Source organism: Meriones unguiculatus, chromosome 14, assembly GCF_030254825.1.
Source record: "Meriones unguiculatus strain TT.TT164.6M chromosome 14, Bangor_MerUng_6.1, whole genome shotgun sequence".
NCBI lineage: Eukaryota > Metazoa > Chordata > Mammalia > Rodentia > Muridae > Meriones > Meriones unguiculatus.
This window is the reverse complement of record NC_083361.1, coordinates 14,809,461-14,836,673: the sequence shown is the minus strand read 5'-3', so window position 1 is coordinate 14,836,673 and position 27,213 is coordinate 14,809,461. Positions and strand designations below refer to the sequence as shown.

The window sequence follows — 27,213 nt, the reverse complement described above, 5'->3', positions numbered from 1 at the left end:
AAAACACGTATTGATTTTAAATGATCAATTTGGAAAGGAATGAAGGATAGAATTAAAAGGAATAAAAAAAATAAATGACCGTAGATAGTAAATTAAGATTTTATAACATCCCACCAAAAGGCAGTTCCAAGAGAGGGAGGAAATAGACGGCTTTTTAAAAGTTTTTATTTTCTACTTTTCTGCCTTTCTTTTTCACCATGGACTTATTTGGAATATAACAGGAAGGAGCCATTCCACAGTGTTCACACAGTGTTCATTTGGGGCAGGAAAAGAATCAGGCAGGACAAGGCAGGAGGCTAGGGCCTTCTCATGATGTCCTGGGGACCATGGAAGCCACACTGGCCCTCTGGAGAGAGAGGTGGGTTCCACTGTTCTGATCACATCAGAGTGTCACAGAGAATGACTACTGGGAGAATGGACTCTAGAGTCAAAAATGGCCAGGAACAAGTGGGGGAAATTTCTGGATTCGCCCAGGTGAGTGTGGGATGACTCAACCTTGTCTGAGTGACCAAGAGCAGAGGTGAGAGGTGTGAACTCCAGCTATTCCTGCTTATCCACAGAAAGGTACCCTGAGTCCCCAGTGGGTCCTAAAGCCCAGGGCTGTGCCAAAACAATAATAGACTGTTTTCCCTCTGTACACATCCATGAGAAAGTGAATTCATAAATCAGGCACAGTGAGAGATTAGCAATAAGATCTGATAATAAAACATGAAAAATGTTTATTTTGAGACACAGTCTCACTATGTAGTCCAGGCTAACCTTGAACTCACAATCCTCCTGCCTCCACCTGCCAAGTGCTGGGATTGTAGGTTTGTGCCCAGCTAAAATAAACACACTTAGAACAATGAGAAACAAGAAATAAAGACAGGTTACTTAAAATCTGGTCTAGATCTTAAATTCCAGTGCTCAGGAGGTAGAGGCAGGTAGATCTCTTTGTGTTCAGGCTAGCCTGGTCTATATAGAGAATTCCAGGCTAGCCACGGCTGCATTATGAAATGCCGCTGCATGTAAGGGTGGGAGAGTATTTAAAATGTGCGATTTGCTGGCTTCTGTGGGTGCCTGAAACTGCAGAGGTGACACATAGGTAAGGGAAGCCATGTTGCTTTAGTCACCAGGGAGTGGAACTGTTTGAGAAGGATTGGAAGGATTAGGAGGTGTGGCCTTGTTGAAGGAAGTGTGTAATTGGGGGGTGAAAATGGAGGTTTCAAAAAGCTGACACCAGGCCCGGTGTTTCTGTCTGCTTCGTACAGCTCAGAATGTAGTTCTCAATTACTGCTCTAGCACTGTGTGTGCCCCTGTGCCCCTGCCATGTTTCCTGGCCTTGATCATAATTGCTGAGTTTGTAGGGCAAGCACAGTGAGCGAGTTTGACCATGCTGATGGCTGGTAACTTCTAGAGGCCAACATAAGAAGTATAGAGGCAACAAGGAATAAGCTCCTGGGTGTCCTTAGCCATGTGGTCACTGAGCAAAGAAGAGGGAGGCTCACTGGTCCAAAGGAACATGGGCACCTAACAATACCAAGGAGGACTGGAAACGAGCGAGACTTACTCAGTGTGGCCACATTGAGAAGAGGAACTAACACACAAAAAGAGTCTGTCTTCAAAGCCCTGGCGTGAGGTTTGGTTTAAATAGGGGATAAAAGGTACGCAGGGCTAAGAATTCCTGGTCATGGTGTGGTCTGCCTGTCCGTCCCTGACCCGTGATTGTCTGGTCTGGCCTGGTCCACAAGGTGCTTGATAAGCCCTCGGTGCCCTGTGAAATCTCTTCCTGTGTGGAGACAAGCTGCTCCCTGGCTTCAACGGGCTCCAGGGTGAGAGTCCCAGGAAATTCCAGTTCCTTGGCGCCCACTGTCTTAGGAGTCCGCTAGTCAGGGGCAGAGTCTCTCTGGCGTCCTCACTCCTCTGCTAGGGTGGTTACAGGGATGGGAAACACCAGCTTGCAGGATGCTGCACGCCTCATCCCCAGGAGGGAATATTATTCCCCCTGCGCAGAAGGAGGTCTCAGAAGGGAGCAAGCGAGGATACTCCGACTGAAGCTCCTGTCACCTCGTGACCAGGCTGAGAGATAGGACACTTTCCAGCCAGGCAACAGAACTCACCACAGAGCTGAAGCAATGTGGTGGCGGGGTGCTCATGGCCCCTGGGGTCATTCTATTTATTTTCATATAAACATATATATGTGATTATTACTGATGTCATTTATTCATTCATTCATTCATTCATTTTTGAGATAGCATCTCACTATGTAGACGAGGCTGGCTTCAAACTTGCAGAGATCTGCCTGCCTCTGCCTCCCAAGTGCTGGGACTAAAGTATCTGCCATCGCATCCAGCTCTCTCTTTTTAAAATTTATTTATTCTTTTATTTTATTTTTTTTTAAGACAGAGTCTCACTAAGTTGCCCTTGAATTTCCTCCATAACCCAGGAAGGCTTTGAACTTGCCACTATCACCCTCAGGAGTATCTGAGCTTACAATCTGGGCCAGCAGGCCCAGCTCGCAGGCTCAACTCAAAGTCTGATTGGGTCTGACGCTCGGCTCAAGGCCGGCACAGAGCCGAAAGGGCGTCCACTGTGGGAGCTCCCAGCTGACTTGCTTCTAATTAACAACACCTGCATCGCAGAGAGAGCCCTTGTGGCTTCAGGTGCCGGGACAGGCTGAAGAGGGAGAAGAAGCTCCCTTCGGAGGGAGAGGCTGACTCGCACTGAGAGCAAAGCGAAAGGCTGCACATGGTGAGCGAGGGAAGGAATGCGCGTGTGCAGTGAGTCATCACGAGGCGAGCAGGTGGCAGGAGGCTACCTTGAGTGGCAATGTCCTCCCATGCAGCTCCCACGGGCGGTTGCACCCACAGGGAGGCAGGGTGCTTGTTCACCGTGGCTGAGTTCTTACCAGGGTCCAACCCAACAGGTCTTATTTTCTCCTGCATGCTGTTAAACCAGATCTGAGCATTTAAGTATTCAAGAGAACCTGATCTGCAAATATTTGCCTGCCTCCAGCGGCTCCCACCCACTCCCCAGGAGGCCAATTAAGACTCCCTCCCTGGAGACAGCTGGCATCGTGACAGTAGGACTCCTGAATTCCAGAGGCTACACAGACGTGGGACACTCCACTTCCAGCTGCCAGTCCAGCGGCCAGGGGGCCGGATCAGCCAGCCTGGTGGCATTACCTGCCCCTTCTTGTGGAATGATATGTGTAAACACGTGTGCACATGCACACACGTAAGCACACACACACATGCTCACACCCCACAATGTTTCAAAGCCCCTGGCCGTTCAGAATCTGCCTAATAGCCCCTTGCACCTTTGAAGGACTCTTGCGGAGAAAATTCAAGAAGGACCTGGGTGACAGTGAGGACGAGGTAGAAAAGGGACAGCCCAAGCCCACCTGCCCGATAGCTTCCCAGGGTAGCAGCTTGTCCCCAGACCTTAGGAGGATAGATAGAGAGGGACACGGACTCCTCCCCTCATGATGGCAACGTGGGTAGCAGGAGCCAGCGCCCCGCTGTGACCACCATCATTCAGGATGCTCACACTTCCCAGCCTGCACCAGCCTGCCCCTCACACTGTGGCTCCTCCACTTGGAGACCCCTCGCCACCCCTCCCTGCCTGGGCTACTCTGCACCTGCCGCACGTTAATTATCAGGCCCAAGGAGCAATGGCATGGTAACCAGGTGGCCTGGGATGGCACTAACCCGCCGTGTGTCCTTGGGAACAATGCTGCTCTTCTCTGTGCTTCACCTTGGCATGTGTGGACGAGGGACAACACTTTTACCCACACCCCCTAGAGATGCAGTGGGAATCGATGGAGTCACATTGGGGTTATTTAGGGGCTAAGGGTCAGCCTGTCCTGCCTCTGTCCTAAGCAAGTGGTTTCCAAGCCTATGCTGCACTCAGAGGCCAGACGAGAATAGATAGAAACACACACACACACACACACACACACACACACACACACACACAGAGCCTTCGAATGCCAGGCCCCGAGCCCAGTATACCACAGGGGATCAAGACATTCAGCGTTTCCAGATGCCAAGGGCCTTGGGCTCTCTTCTTGTGCCCAGAGTTGTTTGGTGCCTACAGCTGAGTCACACAGCAGTGAAGGGACATATCAGACCATGACACCCTCTGCTTCCCAATGGCCCTCCCGCTGTGAGTCTCACTGCCAGGGGCTTCCAGCCCTGCAAAAGTCATGCAACAAAGCCATGTGCTCTGAGCTGCTTGTAGGCAAAGAACGGGGTGTGGGGGGGAGGAGAGGAGAGGAAGGGAAGAAAATAGAACAGAGCAGCAGAGCTGAAACATTCTCCTTGGAGGGAAGGGGAAATCAAATTTGATGAACCTCTGCATAATGTTAAGTTATGAATGTGCAAAGTGATATTCCGCACATATGCCGGGAAGCGCTCATGGAGGGCCTGAGCAGTCTCAGGCTGCGGGAACCGGGGTCTGATGTGTGCATTGCTGAGCTGCTCCTTTGGCGGTGGCGCAGGGTGCAGTTTCCCCAGGTGGATGGGAGCAACGTGTCACAAACAGTAGCGGCGCTGATGGGGCACTGGGGCTTCAGGCCGTACACTAAGGCTGTAAGCACTGAGCGGTGCCCTCCTCAGGTCCTGGCTACTGATGCCCGGTGTGGGCCAAGCTCCTGGCCGTGCTGGGAATGAACAGCCTCCTCCCCGCCAGGATGCTGTGTCTGCAGATGAGGAGGCTGGAGCTAAAGACCAAGCAGGATGGAGGCAGCATTCGGGCCTCCCAAGGATCCCCAGACCACCAGGGAAACACCTACTCCAGGCACAACCCTGGAGTCGTGGGGTGCCATAAGTGGCACCAGGTAATAGTAGCCCCAGCATAGGTATGTGGTGCACACATGCAGAAAGGTGACCAGGAAGAGGGGTGAGCTAGTGTGTATCCCAGAGGGAGTGCTACAAGTTCAAAGGGAAGTTTCAGAGTGCCTGTGGGAGAAGGGATGAAGCAAGGGGAAAGACCAAGTCAGAGAAAGATGTGGAGTAGTCAGAGAGGGGCCCATCCTCCACTCCGTGCAACATACACATTCTGCCTCTGCCTGGAAGAGTCTCCCGGCCCAGTCTTCTCTCTGGTCCTCCACATATCCTGAGGGTGTGCCCCTGGGGCCCCTTGGCTCTGCCCAACGAAAGAATTGCTTCTGCCTCATTCTCCACCGCACACTCAACACCCAAGGACGGGGTCCAGGGCTCATCTGGAAGGTGGTTTCAAGAATCACAGGAGAGGAGAAAGGAAACAAGGAAGGAAGAAGGGATCAGGAAAGGTGTGTTTGGCACAGGATTTGGGTTCCACTGAGCGCAAGCTCATTGCAGTGTCTCCTCTGGGTAGGAGGCCCAGGCCTTCAGCCACCACTTACATCAGCTTCCTGGACATTGTAGCAAGCACCATGCTTTTGAGAAGGCTGACTCCTGAGTCGGATGGAGCCCTTACTCAGAAAGCTCCCTCAACCTGCAGTAAGGACCCTGCCCTGCCCCCCGCACCCCCCCACACACACTGCCTGTAGCACTGGGCAGATATGCGCATGGTTTAAGGACACCTGTGTGGACACAAGCAGGCGCCTGGGGTTGCTGATGACTGTGTTTCTTCCCACTGAGTGGCCAGATCCTCGGGGACATGGCCAGATCTGAAAAGGCCCAGGCTGAGCTGCACAGACCTGGGCCCATTTCCTTCCCACTGTGCAGGTTTAAATAAGTGTCTTCACATCTCTGGGTCTCATTTTTCTCATCTATCAAAGGAAGCTAATGGAGCTCACTGGGAGGTCATGAGCGTACTGTTAGATGCCTAGACGCACGGCCTGGCACAGCTACGTGAGACAACCAGAGCAGCTGGCTCTGTCTAGGTTTCCACTCAGGGGGAGGTGGCCTGGGCTGTGGGAGAGTAGTCATGCCTACGTGAGACCCTGGGTTCCATCCCCGGCGCTGGGAAACGCTGAGAGTGGTGACCCAGGCCCAGAATCCCACTGTGTAGGAGCTCAGGCCGGATGAGCTGTGTGTGATCAGGATGTGAGGCACCTCTGCTCTGGCTTCCGCTGCCATCAGCTACCGCTGGCCCAGGAGGTGGACAGAATTCTGAGGGCAGCAGTGGCTGGGTGGGACTGCTTCCCGGGCATGCAGGAGAGAGTAATGAGAGCAGCACTTTCCGGAAGAGATTCCAGCATCCAAGCTGGGCAGGGTGGCTAGCCCACAGGAGTGACTTTTTATGGAGTTAGGAAATAAGAGGAAAGAACAAGATGAGCTCAGGACCACTAAACAGAGAGCGGACAGGGCACGGACCAAATCCCAGGGTGCCCCCAGCTGAGGCTCTGAGGGCCTTCAGAAGAATAGTTGTGAGGAGTTCTGACTAAAGGGGTCTCCAGGTTTTAAAATCCTGACATCCATCCTTTTACCCATCTCCCTGCCTCTCCTGCCATGTGTTCCTCCCTCTATGAATCTATCCTTCTAACTCACCTACCCATTTGCCTATCTACTTACCTACCTGACTCTCCATCCACCCACCCAATCATCCACTAGTCCAATCGCTCAATTATCCATCTACTCATCCAACAATGCACCTGTCCATCTATCTATCCATCTATCAGCTCCCTTGTATGCCCACCCACCCATTCACTCATCTGTCCATATTCTCATTCATCCGTCTTTCTGAAACCCAGCCATCTACTCATTCACTTACTTATCCAGATTCTAACCATTCAACTCACCATCTATCCATTCAGGGACTCAGCTATCATCCATCCATCCATCCATCCATCCATCCATGTATCCATCCATCCATCCATCCATCCATCCATCCATGTATCCATCCATCCATCCATCCATTATCCATCCATCCATCCATTATCCATCTATCCATCCATCCATCCACTTATCCATCTAGCCTCCCACGCACTATCTGTTGCCACCTACTTTGTTCTCAGATCACTTCTGAAGACATAGGTGATTAGGTTTTGTCCCTTATCTTGAGAAGTCACCAACTTTTGGTGGTTCTCACCAACCCTACTTGATCCTTTCAATGGCCCCATTACAGGGCTCACACAGGAAGGCACAGTTAAAGCCTCTTTTTTTTTTTTTAATTGATTGCAGCTGAAGTAATCTGGGGCTGAATGGCCACCGCTCACATGTTGTTCCTTTTTGAGTTTCCCGTAATCTGGTCACATAAGTCCTAAGCAATCTTGTGCCCACAAAACATTTGTTGCTCCCCAAATCTAAAAGTCCATACTCTATCTTACCCAGTTTGTCCCAGTTCCAAAATCACCTCAGTCAATTTATCTGTTCCAGTCTTGAATGGGGTCTTTAGGTTACTGAGATCGGGCCCTGGGCTTCAAATTGCTAGCGTTGGCCAGAGGTGACCCTGTATGCACTGACCTCTCCCGGAAGTATTTGATGGCCTCAGGGTCTATGAAGGTCGGCTCCTCCCCGTAGCCCTGCTCAAAGACCTTGCGCTTGTGCCGGAACTCAATGACTGTCTTGGTGTAGGAGTTGAGCGTAGTGACAGACGCCGCCATGCAGCAGGTAAACGAACCCCAGGCCAAGCTGCCAAGAGACCAAGAGAGAGATGCCACAGTGAGGGTGAGCAGAGACAAGGAGCCTCACCCGCGCACCATTTGTCTACCTAGTTCAGCTGCAGGCCCTGAGGCTTGGTTACCACCCCACTTTGACCTGGGAGAATGACAGTGATCTTTGCAGTGTGACAAAGACACGTTACTCAGCCATTACTCTAAGAGCAAGGAGAGAGATAATCCGGGACAGTTATCCAGGATACAGTGATGACCGTGCTGGTCCTGGGAAGAGGAAGAAGTCCTGGCTGGAGAGCGTCCTAGGAGGAGGGAACAGTACATCCAAGCTATAGAGGCATGAGGCAGCAGAGTTTGTGGACACACTGTGGGAGACAGGGATGCTGGCGTGGGGATGCCTGAAGATACTGACATTGATGCTGGAGAAGGAGGTGGGCATGTTTAGCATGAGGGTTACGGTTACCTTTGCTCTGGTATACCCCTGGACAATATACTTGACCTCTGTGCCATGTGCTCCTCATGTCCAGTCTTGTGGACAGCATGGTTGTGGCAGGAATTAAAGGGGGTGATCCTTGAACTGCACCAGGCTGGTGGCTGACACATGAAGGTGCTCAGGACAGGCTCACTGTCATTACTGCCATCCCTCTGCACAGGCATTCTTATTCCCGATTCTTTATAATTCAGTCCGCAAGCTCTGCCTCTGGGAGACGAAGTTGCCATGTCCCGCTTGGCTGTCTACTCTGTATCTTTCCCCCTGTAGCTGGGAACTGCTTGGTTGCCTCACCTGATGAGTGTACTGAACTTACCCAACGCCAGATTCAGTTCTAGAAATGGCCTCCTGCCCGATTCCTCCTCTCATCTGGACTGTACACTCACGTTTAGAGCCAGGCCTGGGGAACCCACCTGGCTCCACTCCCACTGGCCTGATTTTCATCCCGGCTGCTGATCTCTGCTGATCTCATTTTATGGGCTCATCTCTGCTCTCCCAGCACCGTAGTACCGGAGAGCTCCAGGCTTCCATCTGCCAACAGCCTACCTATAGGGCTCCGAATACCACCACTGCTAGCCACCCCGCTATCAGGGCAGCCCTGCCTCGCCTCTGACAACAGCCTCAGTGAACCCCAGAAGGAAAGTAAAGGAAAAGTCTATGGATTCGGCCTTTCCCAAATGGATCTTCAATAATCACCTATTTCCTCCCATGCCTAACCCACTAATAGGTTCCTCACATCTTTTGGAGCTAATTCAGTTCTTCTAGAAGCCTGGAGTGTCTGTAATAGACATTTTTAAGGTGTCAGCCTCTCTAAGGACTTCCTGCCCATTAAAGTGTTTAATGTGTTTTATACACACACACACACACACACACAGAGAGAGAGAGAGAGAGAGAGAGAGAGAGAGAGAGAGAGAGAAAGAGAGAGAGAGAGAAATGACAGAGAGAGATGACAGAGAGAAAAGAGAGAGAGACTGTAAATAACTGTGGCCAAAGCTGACCCAATCAAGTGCTCTCCTGAGCAATGGAACAGCAATGCCAGCTTAGTCTGGGGTGTCTCCTGACAGAAGCTTGAAAGCTGAGGTGGAAGAATAAAGAAGCAAGCCTGTTTGGAGACTTTCGGGGTGTGTTAGTTTGGCCTGCCCAGCATCCATTCCCGTTTCTGACGACAGTCCCTGCCTCCTCTCAGGCCACATAGTTTGAGTGGATCTGGCCTGCCTTCAGCCTCTAGGGGTGAGCACCTGACTAGGCCTTAGGGATGGGCCAGCAGCCTGAGTCTGGGTCAGGAGATACCATCTCAGAACTTTGACTGGAGCAGTGGAGAGCAATCCGTGTCTCTCCTGGGCTGCTGAGCTGGTGAGGTGTCTGCCAGAAACTGCTGGGGACCATCTTGTCACCACTGAACCTGAGACTTAAGTTGGCCCAGGAGAAAGCAGAGGCATCAAGGAGCTGGCACCATTGTCCTTGAATCCTTCACTTGTGGAAACCCACATCCTTTCCTTTGGATTTTTTTTCCCCATCAGCCATTTTGTATTGGCTTTCTGCCACTAGCAGTAGAAGTTTTTATTTAGTTATCTATGTAAACACCTTCTTTCTCATTAGTTAGTTCAGTTTTGAGGTGAATTTTTGTTCCTTACAGCAAGAAATATTAGCTTTAACTACGCCTTCACTCCCCCCCGCCTCGACAGTCCCAGCCATAAGGTAAAGAAGAAAATCTCCAGGAAGAGATATGAGCAAAGCAAAAAAGGCTGAAGGGATGGTGCCTAAGCCATAGGGATGAAGCGTAGGCCATGGGGATTATCCTGGGCAGTTTATTGTCAGCTTGTCAGAAGTTAGAGTTATCTGAGAAGAGAGAACCACAACGGAGAAAATGCATTCTATAAGACCATCACGGAGACAAGCCTGTGGGTGCATTGTCTTAATTATTGGTTGACAGGTGGCTGCAAATGGCATAAGAAAGAAGGCTGAGCAGTCCCTGGGGAGTGAGCCAGTAAGCAACACTCCACCATGGCTTCTTTAGTTTCTGCCTCCAGCTCCAGCCCTGTTTGAGCTCATGTCCTGACTTCTCTTACTGATGAACCATTACCTGGAAGAGTAAGATGGAAAAAACTCTTTCCTTCCAATTCGTTCTTGGTCGTAGTGTTTGATCATAGAAATTCAAGCTTAACTAAGACAGGGAGGATCCAAAGCTATAGGGATGGGGCCTAGGGCATAAGGATGGAGCCAAGGCTGTAGAGATAGAGTCTAGGGTATAAAGATGGAGCCAAGGCTATAGGGATGGGGCCTAGGGTGTAAGGATGAAGCCAAAGCTATCGGGATGGAGTGTAGGGTATAAGGATGGAGCCAAGGCTGTAAGGATAGGGCCTAGGGTGTAAGGATGAAACCAAAGCTATAGGAATGGAGCCTAGGGTGTAAGGATGGAACCAAGGCTGTAGGGATGGAGTCTAGGATGTAGGGATGGAGCAGAGGCAGACAGAAACTTCTGGGCAGGCACAAACAAGGCATATATACCACATCCACGCCGCATCTGCTGTTCATTTAGGACATCCACTCAAAGAAAGTACTGCCCTGAGCTAGTTCGGCATTGCATACTCCAGCCACTACCCAACCCCCTTTGTTTTCAAAACACCAAAGCCCCTGTCCCACCCTACCTCTCCCACCCAGGGGCCTGGGACTTTTCTGTCTACACTTTTTCCAGGCTTCCAGCTCAGCTGTTTACTTCTCACCTCCAGTATCACCTCCTCAGCCCCCACTCACCATCTCTAATGAACCTTGGTCCTCATCACACTCTCTAATTTTCTTGGAACCTTTCCCCCTCTTTAATCATTCTCTAATTTTAAATTAGTTAAAATTTTGAGATACTCATAAATTCAAATGAAGCTATGATACACACGGAGAGATGGGAAGTGTTGTACCGTCTTTAGCCAGTTTCCATCAGTTACAACAATACAGTATCAGGACCAAGGTGCTCATAGTCACAGTCGAACAACAGGGCACACTGGATCCCTCCCATCGCCACTGCAGAGCCACATCAACTTTCTTCCTGCCCTCCTCTAGTCCTTGGCAACCACAAGTCTGTTCTTCATTTCTAGAATCTTGCAATTTCCAGAATTTGATATAGGTGGAATCTTAGGGCTTGCATCTCTGGGCTGGCTTTCTTAACTTACCAGTCCTCCAGGGACTGGTTGTATCAAGTTTTTTTTTTTCTTATACTGCTGAAATGTGTGTCTCTCCACACCCCACCAGCATTTGACTGGGTCCGTATCTGCTATTTTAGCTGGTCTGAGAGACACGAAGTTCTAGCTCATTGCAGCCTTAATGTGCTTTCCCTGACGGCTAAAGGTGTTGAACTTTTCATTTGCTCGTTTGCGGTCTGTGTACCTCCTCGACAGTTCACTTTCTAATGGGGGTGGGGGATCTTGTTGCTCTTGCTGTCCTGTTCGTTTTCAGAGTCCAGTTCTTTAGAGGTACTAGATAGCTTAGTTGTTTCTCTGTTGCTGTAATGAAACGCCACGACCAGAGGCAACACAAGGAAGAGAGAGCTTACTTTGGCTTACAGTTCCAGGGGGTCAAGAGTCCGCCATGGCAGGATGAAGGCATGGCAGCCAGCAGCAGGCCTAGAGGCAGGCGCAAGAAGCTGAGAGCTCATATCCTCAACCATAAGCACAAAGCAGAGAGAGGAACTGGAGGTAGGGTGGGGCTACAGGACCTCAAAGCCTGCCCTCAGTGATGTAGCCTCTAGCAAGGCTGTACCACCTTAGTCCCCAAACAGCACCGCCAACTGGGGACCAGGTGTTCAAATACCTGCGCCTATAGGGGGCATTTCTTTTTCAAACACCACATCAGATGTCAGCCCTTTGTCGGATGTTTGGTTTAAAGACACTCTTAGAGTCGTAACATGCCTTGCCAGTCTCTTAATAGGTGACACACAGAACAAAAGTATTTAACATTGATGAAATCTGACTGATTGATTCTTTTTCCTTTTATGCTTTTGATGTGAAATCTAAAAACGTTTGTTGAGCCTTCGTTCTCAAAGGTTTTCCTCCTATATTTCTCTAAAAGTTTTATAACTTTACATCTTATGCTTAGGCCTGTGATCTGTTTTAATGCAGAATTTAGATGATGGTTGCTTTTCTGTTAGCTCCAGCACCATTTGGGGGAAAAGTTTGTCCTCACTCCACTGAACTGATTATCTCCTTTGTCAACAGTTAGATGGGTATTTGTTTGAGTCTGCTCTGGGGTTCCTTTTTTCTGTCCCATTGATGGATGTGTCTACCTGCCCTGCTCACACTGATATCAGTCTGGGTTACTGAAGCTATACGAGGTCTTGAAATTGGGTAGACTGAGTCACACTACTTTCTCCTTCTTTAAAAATATTCTTAGCTATTCTGCTTTTTTGCATTTCCATCTACATTTATTATATCCTGTCTACATGTATAAGTTGTAGCCAGAGTTTTTATACCTTGTGGGTTCTTCTTTCTTCCATCTTCTCCACTTCTTTTCTTCCACCCTTTCAACCCCTTAACAGTAGATAGGAGTGCAAACAGGAGAGGAAAGGGGGAAACGTTATCTTTAGACTACTTCCTGTTGGGGGATGGTTTTGTGCATTGGATATTCAAATACTGATTTCTGTGTATGTCGTTGCAGTCACATGTTGGCCCTGTCAGTTCTATGAAGCATCTCTGTCTAAATGTTGTGTGAAAATCACTATCCATCACCTCTGATTGGTTAATAAAGAACTGAACAGCCTGTAGCTGGGCAGGAGAGTTAAGGTGGGAGGCGGGATTTCTGATCCCAGTGAGGAGGGGGGGTCCCAGGTAGAGAGAGAGAGAGAAAGAGAGAGGAGGAGGAGGAAGAGGAGGAAGAGGAGGAGGAGGAGGAGGGTCACCATGAGGGAGTCGCCAGGAGAAGCCAGGACAAGACCAAGACGGCAGGTAACAGGGCTCGTGGCTGGGAAGCAGGCCAGCATAGTTGGGCTAGAATAGCTGAGTATCTGCCCAGCTATAGTGCCTAAAGCTTATTAATAAATGAAGAGGTTTCCAAGTCATTATTTGGGAGCCAAGATTTTACAACTTCCTGCTGATTAGAGTCACTGAGCTCCTTGGGGGCAAGTTTGATCTTCACCTTCTTCTTGTTTCTTCTTGTTTGTTAAGTAGTTGAACACAACTACTTAACAAAATGCAACCAACAGCAACCAACCAAAAAACCCACCCTCTTGGGGCCCTAGTATTTATATACCCCCTGAAAAGTCGCCAAAATTCCAAACATCCCACTATCACAGGAACTGTTTGTAGCTGGCAATTATATGCCTCTGCTAGAGCACGAGGCAAATCCTAATCAGCTGCTGTGAAGCAACTCCATGTCTCCACACCTGGGATTAAAACAAAAACATTCTCATGTTTCCCACCTTGAGAATGGCTATAGACCTCATGTTCAGTATTTTGATCCATGCACATGGTCTACTATTAAGAGAAATGATTTCTTTCATTGGTATTTTTCAGTTTTTAGCGTATGAGTTCTAGAAATGCTTTAGTGATCTAAAACCTATACATTTGATTTTCTTTCTAGTAGAAATATCATTGTTTTTATTTTATTTTATTTTTGCCCAAATTTTCATTGTAAGCTTATAGAAATAAAACTGGCTCTGTGTTTTCTTCTCACGGCCTAAGGTTGTGCTAAACGACCTGGTGCAGTCTGAGAAGCTTTCGGTGGGTTCCTTGGCTATTTCTGCACATAGGCCTGGCTTGTTTCCCCCTTTCTCATCTGTATGGCTTTTGTTGCTTTTTATACCTAATTGTGCTAGCCAGGACTTCCAGCTGAGTAACAGTGGTATTCTCAACGTCACAGAGAGACGGTCCTTCAGCATTATTTATTTCAGTGCTGTATACAGGTGTTCATGGCTTTTGTTATCAAGTTGAAACTCCTTATTCATCTTTATTTTCTGGGAGAATTTTTTAAGAACATGAACTAGCTCAGGTGCTTTCCCTGTATCGGTTGATACAATCATGCGATGTCCCTTCTATTGGCTGCTAATGAGTTAGACGGCACTGAGTTTCAAATTCTTCATCACTGAGTAATGATGGTATATATATTTCCTCTCACATATACCAGATTCCTGTTTGCTCTTCTTCTGTAAAGAATTTTCGAAACCATATTCAAGATAACTATTAGCCTTGCTTTTTTTTTTTCCACTTTCTTTGTCTGGTTTTAATATCAGAATAATACTAACCTCATAAAGTAAATTTCTAAATGTTCTCTCATCTTCTATTATATGGCAGATAATAGGTATTAATTCTTATTTAAATATTTGGCGAGATGTGCCAGTAAGATCATGTGGACCTGGAGATTTCTTTTTTTTTTTTTTTTTTTTTTTTGTCTTTTTTTTTTTTTCTTTTTTTTTTTATTTTATTTTTTTTTATCAGTTACATTTTATTAACTCTGTATCCCAGCCGTGTCCCGATCCCTCATTCCCTCCCAGTCCCTCCCTCCCTCCCTCATCTCCACCGTGCCCCTTTCCAAGTCCACTGATGGGGGGGACCTCCTCCCCATTCATCTGATCCTGTTTTATCAGGTATCTTCAGGACTGGCTGCAAAGCCCTCCTCTGTGGCCTAACAGGACTGCTCCTCCCTTCAGGGGTGGGGAGACCAAAGAGCCAGTCATCGAGTTCCTGTTAGAAATAGTCCCTGTTCCCCTCACTTTGGGAAACCAATTGGTTACTGAGCTACCACAGGCTACATCTGAGTGGAGGTTCTAGGTTATATCCATACATGGTCCTTGGTTGAATGTCAGTCTCAGAAAAGACCCTGTGCCCAGATATATTTGGTCCTTGTGGAGCTCCTATCCTTTCCCCAACAGACTAACTCCCCTTCTTTCTTATGATTCCCTGTACTCTGCCAAAGGTTTGGTCATGAGTCTTTGCTTTGAAAACACTGCTAGTTAGAGTCTTTCAGATGCGCTCAGTAGACTCCTGTCATACGTTCAATGCACATCCCATCTGTCTTTCTAAATGAGGATTGATCATCTTACCCCATGTCCGCTCAATTGCTTATCTTTTTTAGGTGTATAGATTTCATTATGTTTATCATATCTTATAGGTCTATATAAGTGAGTATATCCCATGTTTGTCTTTCTCCTTCTGGGATATTTCACTCAGAATGATCTTTTCTAGATCCCACCATTTGCCTGCAAATTTCATGATTTCCTCCTTTTTGATTGCTGAGTAGTATTCCATTGTATAAAAATACCACAATTTCTGTACCCATTCCACCGTTGATGGACATCTGGGTTGTTTCCAGGTTCTGGCTATTACAAATAGAGCTGCTATAAACATGGTTGAGCAAGTGTCCTTTTTGTGTACTTGAACAAACTTTGGGTATATACCTAGCAGTGGTATAGCTGGGTCTGGAGGAAGCACTATTCCTATTTGTCTTAGAAAGCGCCAGATAGCTTTCCAGAGTGGTTGTACCAGTTTACATTCCCACCAGCAGTGGAGCAGGGTTCCCCTTTCTCCACAACCTCGGACCTGGAGATTTCTTTCTGAGCATCTTTAAACTATTATTTCAATGTTCTTAGTAGTTACTAGAATATACAAGTGGCTTATTTTCTGCTGGGTGAGAAGCACCAGTCTGTGCTTTTAAAAGAAATGCTTTGTTCCATCCAATTGTCAAGTTCATGTGTCCCGAGCCATTCGTAATACGTCCTTAATATGCTTTTGATGTCCTCAGGGCCTGTCATGGCCATACTTCATTTCAGTTTGGGAAAACACTAAGGGTCTGTCAGTTTTATTCGTCATAAAGCAGATTTTTTGCTTCATTGATTTTTCTCTACTTTTTTGGTCACTGTTGTTCATTTTCAATTTTGCTGATTTCTGCTCTGATCTTTTTTTTATTTGTTTTTGGGGTTATATTGCTCCATTTTTCTATGATCTTGGAGTGAAAACTTTTTTTAAAAATGCATTCATTTGTTCATTCATGTGTGTGTGCCTGTGTTAGTGTGTATGACTGCGCGTGCACATGTGTGCAGGGCCTCATGCATGTGAGTATGTACAAAGAGGACAGAGGCAAGTGTCTCCCCCTCTCTTACTCTTTGCCTATATCTTTGAGGCAGGGTCTCTCCCTGAACATGTGGCTTGTATTTTATGGCTACTTTGGAAGTGAGCTTACTGTCTCTACCCCACTCCGAGATGGGGTTGTATATGGAGGAGCTGGGATCTGAACCCTGGTCCTCATGACTGAGCAGCAAGCACTCTTAGCCGCTGAGCTACCCCTCCAGTCCCACTCTTTCTCTTTGATAAAGAATATCTTTTCCCGCTCTGTGCTACTTTAGCTCCACAGGTTTTTGAGATGTATTTTAATTGTTTCATTTCAGTGTTCTTTAAAGTTTTTTCTTGAGGCCTGTCCTGTGCTTCAGAGATTGTTGAGAAGTGTATATTCTTCAGTTTACAAATGTTTTCCTGATTTTTCCTCCATCTTTGTTTGATTTTATTGTGGCCAGAAAACACATTTTACATGGTTTCCCTTTCTTTCTATTATTTTTTAACACTTGGAATTTGTTAATGCTGCCTGCCTTGGCACGCTAACCTTAACAACGTGCTTTCAGCTATTGTTGGGCGGGATGGTCTATAAACAGCTCCTGATGTATATTTGCCTGAGACAGTCTTAACTTGCAGTTCTGACCTGCACCATGTAGCTCAGGCTGGCTTTAAACTCACGTTGATCCTTCTGCCTCTGCCTCCCGAATTCTGGGGTCACAGGGATGAGCTATCACATCTGGCTCATGTGGGGCATTTCTGCTGAGATCCTTCTGCTTCTGCTGGGTTCTTTGGATCACATTCTGGCCAGGAAAATGAGAGTTCCACCTGGTCGCTAGCAGTAGGCATAAGAACCCAAGTTTCCCACTATGCACCACTGTCATTCAAGGTGGCAAGGATTCTCTGACTTCTGCTGGTCAGGGGTCAGCCTTCTGGCTTGTCACCATACCTCTGCTAACACGCCCTGACAGAGACAAACAGGAGTGTGTAACCTTATTCCTCATGGCCTTCGGTGATTCCATGGGGAAGGTGGTTTCATATTGAATAAACTGTCACAATCTCTGGCTCCCCACCCGGTGCCTCCAAGGGGCAGGCATGGGGTGTTTGTTACATCTGGAAGAGTCCCAAGTCCACACATCCCACAAGGTCTTCACTGCACTGAGTGGGAGGGCTTGCTACCGACCCGGGAGTGGCGCTCCCTATCCCGGCACCACCCAGCAAGTGAGGAAGCTGGGGTCCTCAGTCAGGGCTGCTAAGGTAACATCTCAGCGCCATCTGGGCTGCCCAGGGTGGGGCGCCACAGGGATTTCCTGGATCGGGGAAATTTTGCCTTCAGGTTTCAGTCTCTGTTAGCAGCTGGTGAGATAGTGCTCACTGTTAACCAGACAGGGAACAGGAATCTACCGGAAAACAAGTATCTAGGCACAGCCGTGAGGCACCGTTCAGCTTCCGGATGTGCCTGTGAGGAACTACGTTGAGTAAGTCACTTTACACTTGAAAGCAATGTCACCGTTCCCTCAGCTTGAGTCCTGGACAGCATGGAAAGGAGAGAGCACGCGGAGCACGCATTTGTCGTTCTCTCCTTCCAGGCTGTGGGTGTGATGCGACCAGCTGCTTCCAGCTCCCCCCAACTCGACCTCCCAGGATGGGCTGTGCCTCCGAGCTGTGAGCTGAAACAGATCTGTTTTCCCTCGAGTCGGTTCAGCCAGCTTATCGCAGTGACAGGAGAAGTGACCGAGACCATGACCCTTCCCGATCCTTGGCTGTCTGTGCCTCCTGACACGTCTGCGGGGTTCACTCCGTCAGTTCCAACTCTGGGGAGGGTACATCTGAGCGCTGCCCCTCCGTCCAGTCTCCCGGCTTCCCTCCACCTTCCAGCATCTCCCCAGTCTGTTTACTGTGGCCCGGCCAAGGACTTAAGCTATGCAGAGGAGGAGCAGCGGGAGGCCCGCCCGCCCTAACTTCCTAGAAATGGGAGCCCTGCCTTGTTTGTGGTTACCGCTCCCCTCACACATCCAAATGCTTTGCCCTGTTCACTGCTAGGCCCATCACTCCAAGGACACTGCCTGGCACATACCAGGTTATGGAAATGAATGAACAAATGGGTTAACCCAGAGGAAATGAGAACAGATTAAAAGCCGGTAAGAGCACACCGTCCCCTGGTGTGCTGGGTGGGGGTGGGGCTCAGGCTATACCCCATCAACTCCTATCTTCCTGTCCCTCTTCTCCAGACCCCTCTCCCGGGTGCCTGCATAGGACACAGCTTGGAGCCTCTGGGGCTGGAAACTCCTGGCGTGTGCAGTTCTTTGCTGAGCTGGTGAAGGGACGGACTATGGGGGTGGCTGGCCTGGTTTCACAGCTAGGAGCAGAGTGGACACTTAGGGACAAGAGAGAAGGTGGTGTGACAGGAGAGTGTGGCTGTCCACCTCCTCTATCCCCCTAAGAATCGTAGAGGCGATGCAGAGGCATGCCGGGGAGTGGCTCTGTAGGCAGGGGTCTGCTAATGAGGCCCCACACAGAGGGGGGATGCTAACTGAGCATCGGGGAAGGCCTCCCCCAGACACCTGCAGACTGAGGGCGCAGGTTCGCTGTTAGGGTCAGGGCACAAATGCCTGCCGCAGGCCACCCTCTGAGCCCAACAAGAACATTAGGAGCCAAGTGACTTTAGAGGTAACGGCCATCAGGATACCTGTGCGTCACAGCCCTTTCGTTGTCCTGATCTTAAAGAAGGCCAGAGTTTCTGCTGACCACGCAGCCTCTGGGCAGAACACCAGCCAGCCTAGCAAAATCTCCACAATGGTCTTGGGATCCTCAGGCAGCCCTAGAGTACTGCAGCAGAGGCACCTGCAGTGGGACCAGCCTGCAGAATGGGTGTCCAGTAGTCCTCAACAAGGAAGCAGCACATAGGTCCCAGCTCCCATGGGGCCAGGGAGATGGGAAAGGCCACGGGGGCATCAGTCAGGCTCCCTTACTCCCCGGGACAAGGGGCTTAGTGTAGAGGGTCACTTTCATGCCAGGGACCCAACTTACTCTTCTCCTGTGTGTCCTGGGCTGAATTTTAGTGTGTGTGTGTGTGTGTGTGTGTGTGTGTGTGTGTGTGTGTGTATTTGAGACAGGATCTCATAAGTAGCCCTCAAATTCACAATCCTCCTGGCACCACCTTCCAAATGCTAGGATCCAGGAGCGTGCCGCTAGGGCTGGCTGCTCCAGTTTGCAGTCTGAAGAGAGACTGCTTGGAATGGCATTTGCCATGTGTGCTAAGTTGGGAAGGCCCTCTTCCCCATGCATTTCAATCAAGAGCAAAACAGAGGGGGAAAATGTTTGTTCAGGACTACATCTGCACTCTCTTGACCTTTCCAGAAGGGCCTGGGAGGTGAGGAGGTGGTGACCTACTGGCGAGACCCGGGAGAGCTGGAGGGCAGAGGCCAGTCACTGTTTGTCCTGCCTGAGCTGTGCTGTCACCCGGCACAGTTGGTTAGGCACAGGCTGAGCTGGTCTTTCAATAAGCCACATTATCACGTTACAGTCCAAGCTCTGAATGTATTACAAAACTACCAGTGTAGGTTCAGGCCCAGCAAACCTGCCACAGGCCAACGGGTGCTCCTGGCAACAGGCAGCCCCTGAGGCCGACTGTGACTTCTCTGGGACACATGCTCCACACTGTCTCTGACTTTCTGATCCAGTGCAACCAGTGACGCCATGGGAGGCAAAGGCAGGCTGAGGCGGCCACTCACAGAGTCTTGTCTGGAGCCGTTGGCCCACTCAACTCCTACTCTACCCAGTCCTTACTCCTGGCTGAATGCCCACCATAGTCTTGCCTGGAGTGTTCTGGGTAAGCTAAGGAGAGTTGACACAGATGAAGGGGATAGCATCCTGGAGTGTTCCTTCAAATATGGGCGGTTGGACATCTGGGTCATGCAGCCCTGAGTGTCAGTGGCTGAGGCAGCCCTCATGACTACTGTTGTCCACAGAGCATCTGTCTTATACGCATACTATAAGCTGGCCTCACACACACCAGTACGCCTGTCAAACTTGAGTGACCACCTCCGCCTGGATGACCCCAGTTCACAGCCTCACTTCTGCCTGAGAGCTGCTACCAAGGGCCGCAGCCCCTGCACCTGCCCTTGACCCACAGAGTGCGGCAGAGTGACGTAAGACCTCACATACTAAGCCTGTGGCTTCCCCCTGGTTCTCCTGAAATGCTTGATCACTGGACACTGTCCTTAGGGACCAGGTACCATGAACAAGGAGCTGCTCTGGCCACTAACCACTGCCAGCCAGCACTGTACTGAGCTAATATCCAGGGTCACCTGAGTCAGCCCCAGCGATGTGAACCAGATTGTTATGGAAAGCTCCAAGCCAGGACCAACCTGCTGAGCCTAGGTAACCTGCAAAACCATGAGGCCATACAGTTTTCTTTGAGCCCAATAGACGCTGGGTGATGTGCTACCCACCAACAGAGAATGAATGGGCTGCCACTGCGGAGACCACGAGGCACTCTCTATTTTATAGCTGACAATGCTGAGACACTCGGGGGGGTAAGGGACAAGGCCAGCATCCACAGCCAGCAAGGGTCAGGGTCAGCTTTGAACCTGACCTATTCCTAAAGTCTCACTCTCTGCTACCCTCAGCGCTGCCACAGGTGACAGGGCACGCTGGGCTGCTCAAAAGGCACAGCTGTCCTCCAGAGAATGCTCTATGCCCCAGGGTCCTCAGCCTCATTCTTTCTGCTGGGCTTGAAGCTGGAGGCTGGGACTTCCTCCCTCTTAAAGCTACCTGGAGTGAGCCATGGAAGCTTGGGCCAGACTTGAGACGAATGGCCTCATATATATTAAGCAAAATAAATGGCCTCCTTTGGGATGAGAAATGGAGCTGTGGTAGGCAGCTTTAGTAGGTCCTGTGGAATCTGGTGCCGTGTGGGAGGCAGTGTGGGTAAAGGAGCCAGCCAGGTCCAAGGGAAACACAAGGCCCATGGTCAAAACCTGCAGGCTCAGCGTGGGAACAGAGAAATCCTAGTGCTGCCCTAAAGCTGAGTGACCCAGGGCAGGTGCCCCATCCTTTCTGAGCCTTGGTTCCCACACAGGCAACAGGAGCTCATTCGTCGTTCCCGTCAAATCCTGCACGGGAGCCATCTAAGAAGTCTGTGGAGTGCTCGAGAAAGGAGCGCCAGGCCTACAGCATCTGTCACTCATCATAGCTGCACACCAGACCACCGGGGCTCAGCTCCTTTCTGCTACCAGGACTGTGGCCCTCAGTCAGGTTTCTCGAGTTCCCAGAGTGCTGACCCAGAGCCCTGCTGGGACCTGTGGGACCTGAGCCACCCCTGCTGCATCCCCACAACGATGGAGAGCAGCTGCCCAGAGCCACCATGCTCAGGGACATGCGTCCCCAGCCACCAGGATGAGGCCTAGACAGCCAGGCCAGTGACACTCTGACATCTGGTAACAGCTCACCCCAGCATTATCGCCAGCATCCCTTTGGACCTCTCCATTCCTTGCAGATGCTCTGGACCACTGTGGTGTGTGGCCCCATCGGATCCTTCCCGTTTCCCCAGGATTTAAACCCTGTGGCTCAAGGATGGTCACATGACTTGTGCTAAGTCAATGAGAATGTTTACCAACAAGGTCAGGAAAGGAACCACCCCTCCCCCCACTTCCCAACCCCTGTCTCCCCCACCCTGACCCTTGATGATTGTAGTATGTTTATAAGGTGCTATTACGAAGCTGTCCTTGGCAACAGCCTTCGCCACCACTCTGAGGGAGGCTGCTTGAGACTGAAGCTGTGAGAGACTGAGGAAAAGGGAGAGAAAGGCTGGGTCCTTGAGGAAGTCACCCAGACACTACAGGGGCTCACCCAGCATGCGTTCCACCTCGTTGCCACTGGACACCTTGGGACTGGCTCCTAGTTCCAGAGGTTGGCCTGCTTGAGCTGAAACACATTCCCTAGCTGCCATGACCATTCAGGTGAAAGAAAAGGACCCGTGTCCATCAGAGGGAAGTTTGGGACCTCAGCCCATGCTGGAGAAAGAGAGGCCTCATCTCTGAGTGTGAAGGACACACCGGTCTTGGGGGATGTCACTCACTATGCTGAGCTCCAGGGTCTCTCCACTTAGACTGATGGGGGAAGGGATTCTGTCACAACCCAGAGTCCCAGCTGGTTGTGTGTGCCCATCCCCCAGCCCCTACCCTGTCCCGTACAACACCCTAAGCTTCTGAGGTAAACCAAAAAACAAACACCCTTGTTCTTGTCGTTATGGGTTTCTGCCATTCACAAGCTAAAGGCTCCTGAGACACGCCTTGGTGTACCCAGCATGACTCAGACTCTGCTCCCTGAAGGTCAAAGGCCACTTACCAGAAGGACCACCCATAGTCCCAGGAGTGAGGTCTCCAGTCTTCTGGGCCAAGGCTCACGGTGACCTGGAACACCTGTGTATACATCATGTGTGCCACCATTCCCAGGAGACCTGTGGAGAAGAGCAGGCGTCAGGGTTCAGGGAGGAACCTTGCCCCATCTCTAGGGCCCCCAAGCCAGCTGGCCTGTTAGCATTGGGAAAGTGCATGAAAGGGACGTGAGCAGAGGCTGGGAGACACTGGTGTGGCCAGAGGATGGAGGCCGGCCCTGGGGAAGCTTAAGCAGAGGAAACAGGTATAAGCTCAAAACTGGTGCCTGTAAAGGGTCCAAAGGGGCAAACATTTGAATGTGGAGTCTCAGTCACGTGGTCCCTGTTAAAACTGTTTCACTCATCCAACCGGCTGCGGGAGATGTGTTAACTAATGAGTCTCTCCGATAAAACTTTTCCTGAAGAAACAGACAAAGGGGCTGGTTTCAGCCTGCAGTCGTATGTGCCGACACCATATTAGAACGGCCACACGGCACACGTCTCCTCCAGGGTAATTTCCAAAGCTCACGGCGGTAGAGGGTCGTAAAATCAGCTGCATAGATTTCTTTCTTAACACAACCATGGTGTACATGGGATGGTGTGCAGCTTGAAACTGGACTGTCCCCCATGGGACGCCCCCACTGGTTCAAGTTTTGGACCCTTGTTCCAGCCGCAGCAGCTGGTGGTGCTTTGGTGGAAACTATGGGTGTTGCAGGAAGTGGGGGCCAGCTGGAGGCAGTGGGTCACAGGGCGGACCCATTAGCCCTGCCCCTCGGCCTTTCTCACTCTCTGCCTCTTGGTCCACCACGATCTAAGCTGTATACCTGCTGCCGTGAATGAGCTGCACAGCCTGCCTGTCTTACCATGGCGGATTTAAACCATGAACCAAAACAACTCCTTTTCCCTTAGGTTGCCTCCACTGGGTATTGTCATCACGGTGACACAAAAGCAAGCTGCGGCACAGCCAAATAGAGCTGGAGTAACGTTTAGCTCTGAGCATGTGCAGTGTTGCCATGAGGGTAACTCTCCGGTTGTAGAGCTGTGAGCTGCAGGAAGATGGGGATGGTCTCTCCCCTACCACACTTTTTTCCTGCGTGGTTTTGGGCTGAGCACTTGACCTCTCTGAACCGCCAATCTCTCCATCACCCCAAAGAGGAGGATCGTGGCAAAGATGAAGATGATCATGTCGGGAAGCAAGGGACCAAAGATAGAGCGTCCTAGGTATCTGATGCCCACTAGGCACAAATCATTACAACCACCAGGACTGACATAAAACAGCACTTCTCTTGGAGAAAGGCTATAGACCTGTGCCGTCTGAGGCCTCCTGTGGGGCCAACCTGAAGGTATGGAGTCGGTTTTAAGAGAGGAGATGGTCCTGATGAGGAACGGGGTGGGTGATGAGAGGAAGAAAGGAGATCGGCATGTTTACAGCTCTCAGGCAACACCCATCAGGGAGGGAAGCCAAGGCTGGGGTCAATGCAGAAGTGATGGAAGAACGCTGCTTACTGACTTGCTCCCCGTGGCTTGCTCAGCCTCTTTTCTTATAGCACCCAGGCCCACCTGCCCAGGGATGGCACCTCCCTTAGTAAGAGGTGCCCACCCACACCCACCATCAATCAAGAAAATAAGCTACAGACTTGCCTATATGCCAAATGCGATGGGGGCATTTTCTCAGTCGAGGTCCATCCAGTTTGTGCCAGGTTGGTAAAAACAAAAAACCTAACCAGCACAGACTGAGATTCAGATTCTCTTAAGTTTTCTTCTTGTGTTGTTTGTTTTGTTTTCTTCTGTTTTCATTGGGAGTGGGGTGTTTTGCTGTTGGTTTTTTTTGGGGGGAGGGTTGTTTTTGTTTATTTTGCTTGGCCTTACTATATAGATCAGGGTAACCTTGAATTTAAGAGTTTTATCCTCCTGAGTTCTGGTGTCACAGATGCACCACCACACCCAGTTTCCAAATACTCTTTTAAAAACTATTTTTTTTTGGTTGTGTGTTGTATACATGGGTTAATGCTCAAGTGTGCATGTGTAGGGGCCAGGGACCAACACTGGGGACCTACCTCTACTGCTCTCCAGCTCACCAATCGCCCAGACTAGCTAGCCAGTGAACCCCACCCAGCCCCTCCTTAGCAGCGGGATTACAAGGTGATGTCACTCAGGTCCTCCCCTTGCCTGCCAGGCACTTTCTCAGCAGCCATCTTCATCCCCCCCACACACAGTCTTATAACCAGGCCTCCTCCCCAGCTGTCTCACCTGCTGCTGCCCCTCCTCCTCTCACTGCCTCTGTCACGCTTTGCCCTGCCTCTAAAGAGAAGGCAGGAGAGAAGGTGGTGACAAGGGAAGAAACGGTGGTAAGGGCAGATGAAGCAAGGGGAGGAACAGAGAGACAGGAGGGGAGAGGATGCCGAGTCCCGTGAGGGCTCCCTAAGGTGCCCTCACTCACCCACAGGCCTCACCGGCGCTTAATGCTGTAAGGCGTTAAAAGATCTAAGCATCCCATGGCCACACTTATTGTCCCTTAGAACCCCTGAGCTGGGCGTTGCCATGTTTATTATCCATTTTTGTTTTCTCCGCTCTGAATATGTGGGCCATAGCCTTCCTCAGTCGTGTGTGTGTGTGTGTGTGTGTGTGTGTGTGTGTGTGTGTGTGTTTGTGTGGTTTGTGTGTGCAGTAGCGGGCACACACGCATGCAGGTTCTTCTGGAGACTGAGGAGGGGGTTGGGTATCCTCGTCTGTCCCTCTCTGCCTCATTCCTTTGGGATGGTCTGTTCTTGAACTTGGAGCTGAGCTGGTGGCCAGCAAGTCCCGGCTGTTCTCCTGCGTCTCTCCCACAGCACTGGTGACACGCACAGCACCGGGCCTAACTTTACACGCAGACTCTGGGCTTGAGAGCTCAGGTTCCCATACTCTGTGACAGTAGGCACATCGCTTGCTCGCTCACATATGCGTCTCTCCAGCTCCCGAGTGTTTTCTAAATCTACCTCCTCAGGGAGCAGAGATGCTTCGTGGGTCATATTCCTGTCATGCTGGTGTGAGGCCCTGAAGTCAGGGCCCACGGGAAGCTAGGCATGGAACGCTCCTTCAGATCCAGTGCTGGGGTGTGGTGGGCACGGTCCCTGAGACTCACTGGCTGGCCCACCCATCTTCTCAGTGAGATAGACCCTGTCTCAAAAAAAGAAGGATGGAGACCAACAGAGGAAGATACATCAACCCGGGGCTCCATGTTGCATCCATACATGTAAACATCCCACATGAACACACACCTGACATGCACACACCATAACCTCACATCATACACTATAACACACACACACACACACACACACACACACACACACACACACACATATCATCTCCCTAGGGCTTGATAGAGGTTCTTTATGTACACAGGCTACTAATCCTGCTGCTGCACAGGTGGCAAAGCTGACTGCCTGTCTTCTCTGCACATGGCTTTCCGATTTTAGTAATAAGTTTTGTTTCTCGGAGAAGTGTGATTGGTAGACACAGAGTGCTCTCACCCTCCCCACGCCCTCAGTTCAGAAGTCGCTTTCTTTCCTCAGGGTGGGACACTTTTTCCTTTGGAGGAGCCAGAGCCTGCACGCGGCTAGTCACTAAAATTCACAGTGAGCCCCGTGACTCCCACATCCACGGATCTGACAATCCCAGCGTGACGCACCATTTGGTGGCATCTAGAAGGACCTGGAGTCCCTGAGACTCTCCTGGCTTCTCGCTCTCCACACCCCCTAAGCTGCCAGCTGCCTCACGTTTGTCTCCTGTCCCCGGGCTCTGGCGTTTTCCGCATGTGCTAGTGTCAGAGTCAGATACCGTGCCTCCCCCCCCACACACACACACACTGGCTTGTCACCAGGAAATAAGCATTTCCGGTCCTTCCAAGTCTTCTCCAGGCTGTAGTGCTCATTTGTTTGTTTTTGCTTCTGAAGAAATGTCCAAGATCTGCGTGGAGCGCCGTTTGTTTATGCATCATATACAGAAGTGCCATCTCGGCTGCTTCAAGGTTTCGGCAGGATAAGGCTGCCCTGGCCTCGCATCTCTGCGACTGACGGAGCAACTTATCGGCTGTTTCCGGCTTTTGCTTCTTGCGTCCACTCAGCACACTCTCCTGTACACTTGTAGAAGTTTATCAGTTCATCTAGAGTTTAGCCTGCTGCGCGCTGTGAGGGAAGGACCTGCCTTCATTTCCTCAGCGATCAGCTTTGAACCCCAACAGGATGGGGTTTTCTTTCTCCGCCGCTTTTAAGTGATCCTTTCATGCAGGTTGAGAATCCCACAAATCCAAAACCTCAAAAATGCTCTAAAATCGCAAACTTCTTCAGTGCTGACAGGTGGCAAGCTTGCCCCTGACTTCGTGTGACGAGAAACAGTCAAAACACAGGTGTGAACGTCATAGAAAAAAAACACCTCCCAGCTGTGTCTGAGGTGCAGGTAAAGCAAAAAACGAACTTCCTCTATAACCTTGGGTCCATCCCAAGACACCTCATTTGCATATGCAAATACCTCAGCTCTGGAAAAAACAATTCTAAGAGTTTCTGGCTCCCAGAATTTCAGATAAGGGGTGCTCACCCGTGTGACGTCCCCAGTCTCCTGCCACACACAGCTCTATTTCCTAGCTCATCACCTCATCCTACCAGTCTGGACGCCCCCACCCGTTATGTGGCAACACCACACTTTTCAGATCATTACGGCTTTGCCGTAGAAGCCGTGACCTGGAAGGACAAGGCTTTCCCTTGGGCTCCTGCCCGGTGCTCATTTGCTCTGAGACTGCTGCCCTCTCAGAAGCCCC

General features: G+C 50.1%; 1 protein-coding gene across 3 annotated transcripts in view; it reads right to left on the bottom strand.

The window, feature by feature from the left end:
• The window catches only part of Gsg1l (GSG1 like), a 189,859-nt gene that overhangs the window by 17,076 nt on the left and 145,570 nt on the right, over positions 1-27,213 (bottom strand). For 2 of the 3 annotated variants that reach the window (XM_060366861.1, XM_060366863.1), the window contains 2 exons: positions 22,388-22,499; positions 7,371-7,538 (listed from right to left, as the gene is read on the bottom strand). In XM_060366861.1, the coding sequence (XP_060222844.1) occupies positions 7,371-7,538; positions 22,388-22,499 (280 nt within the window). The remainder of the gene's footprint in view (positions 1-7,370; positions 7,539-22,387; positions 22,500-27,213) is intronic. The other variant, XM_060366862.1, reaches the window with a different exon arrangement.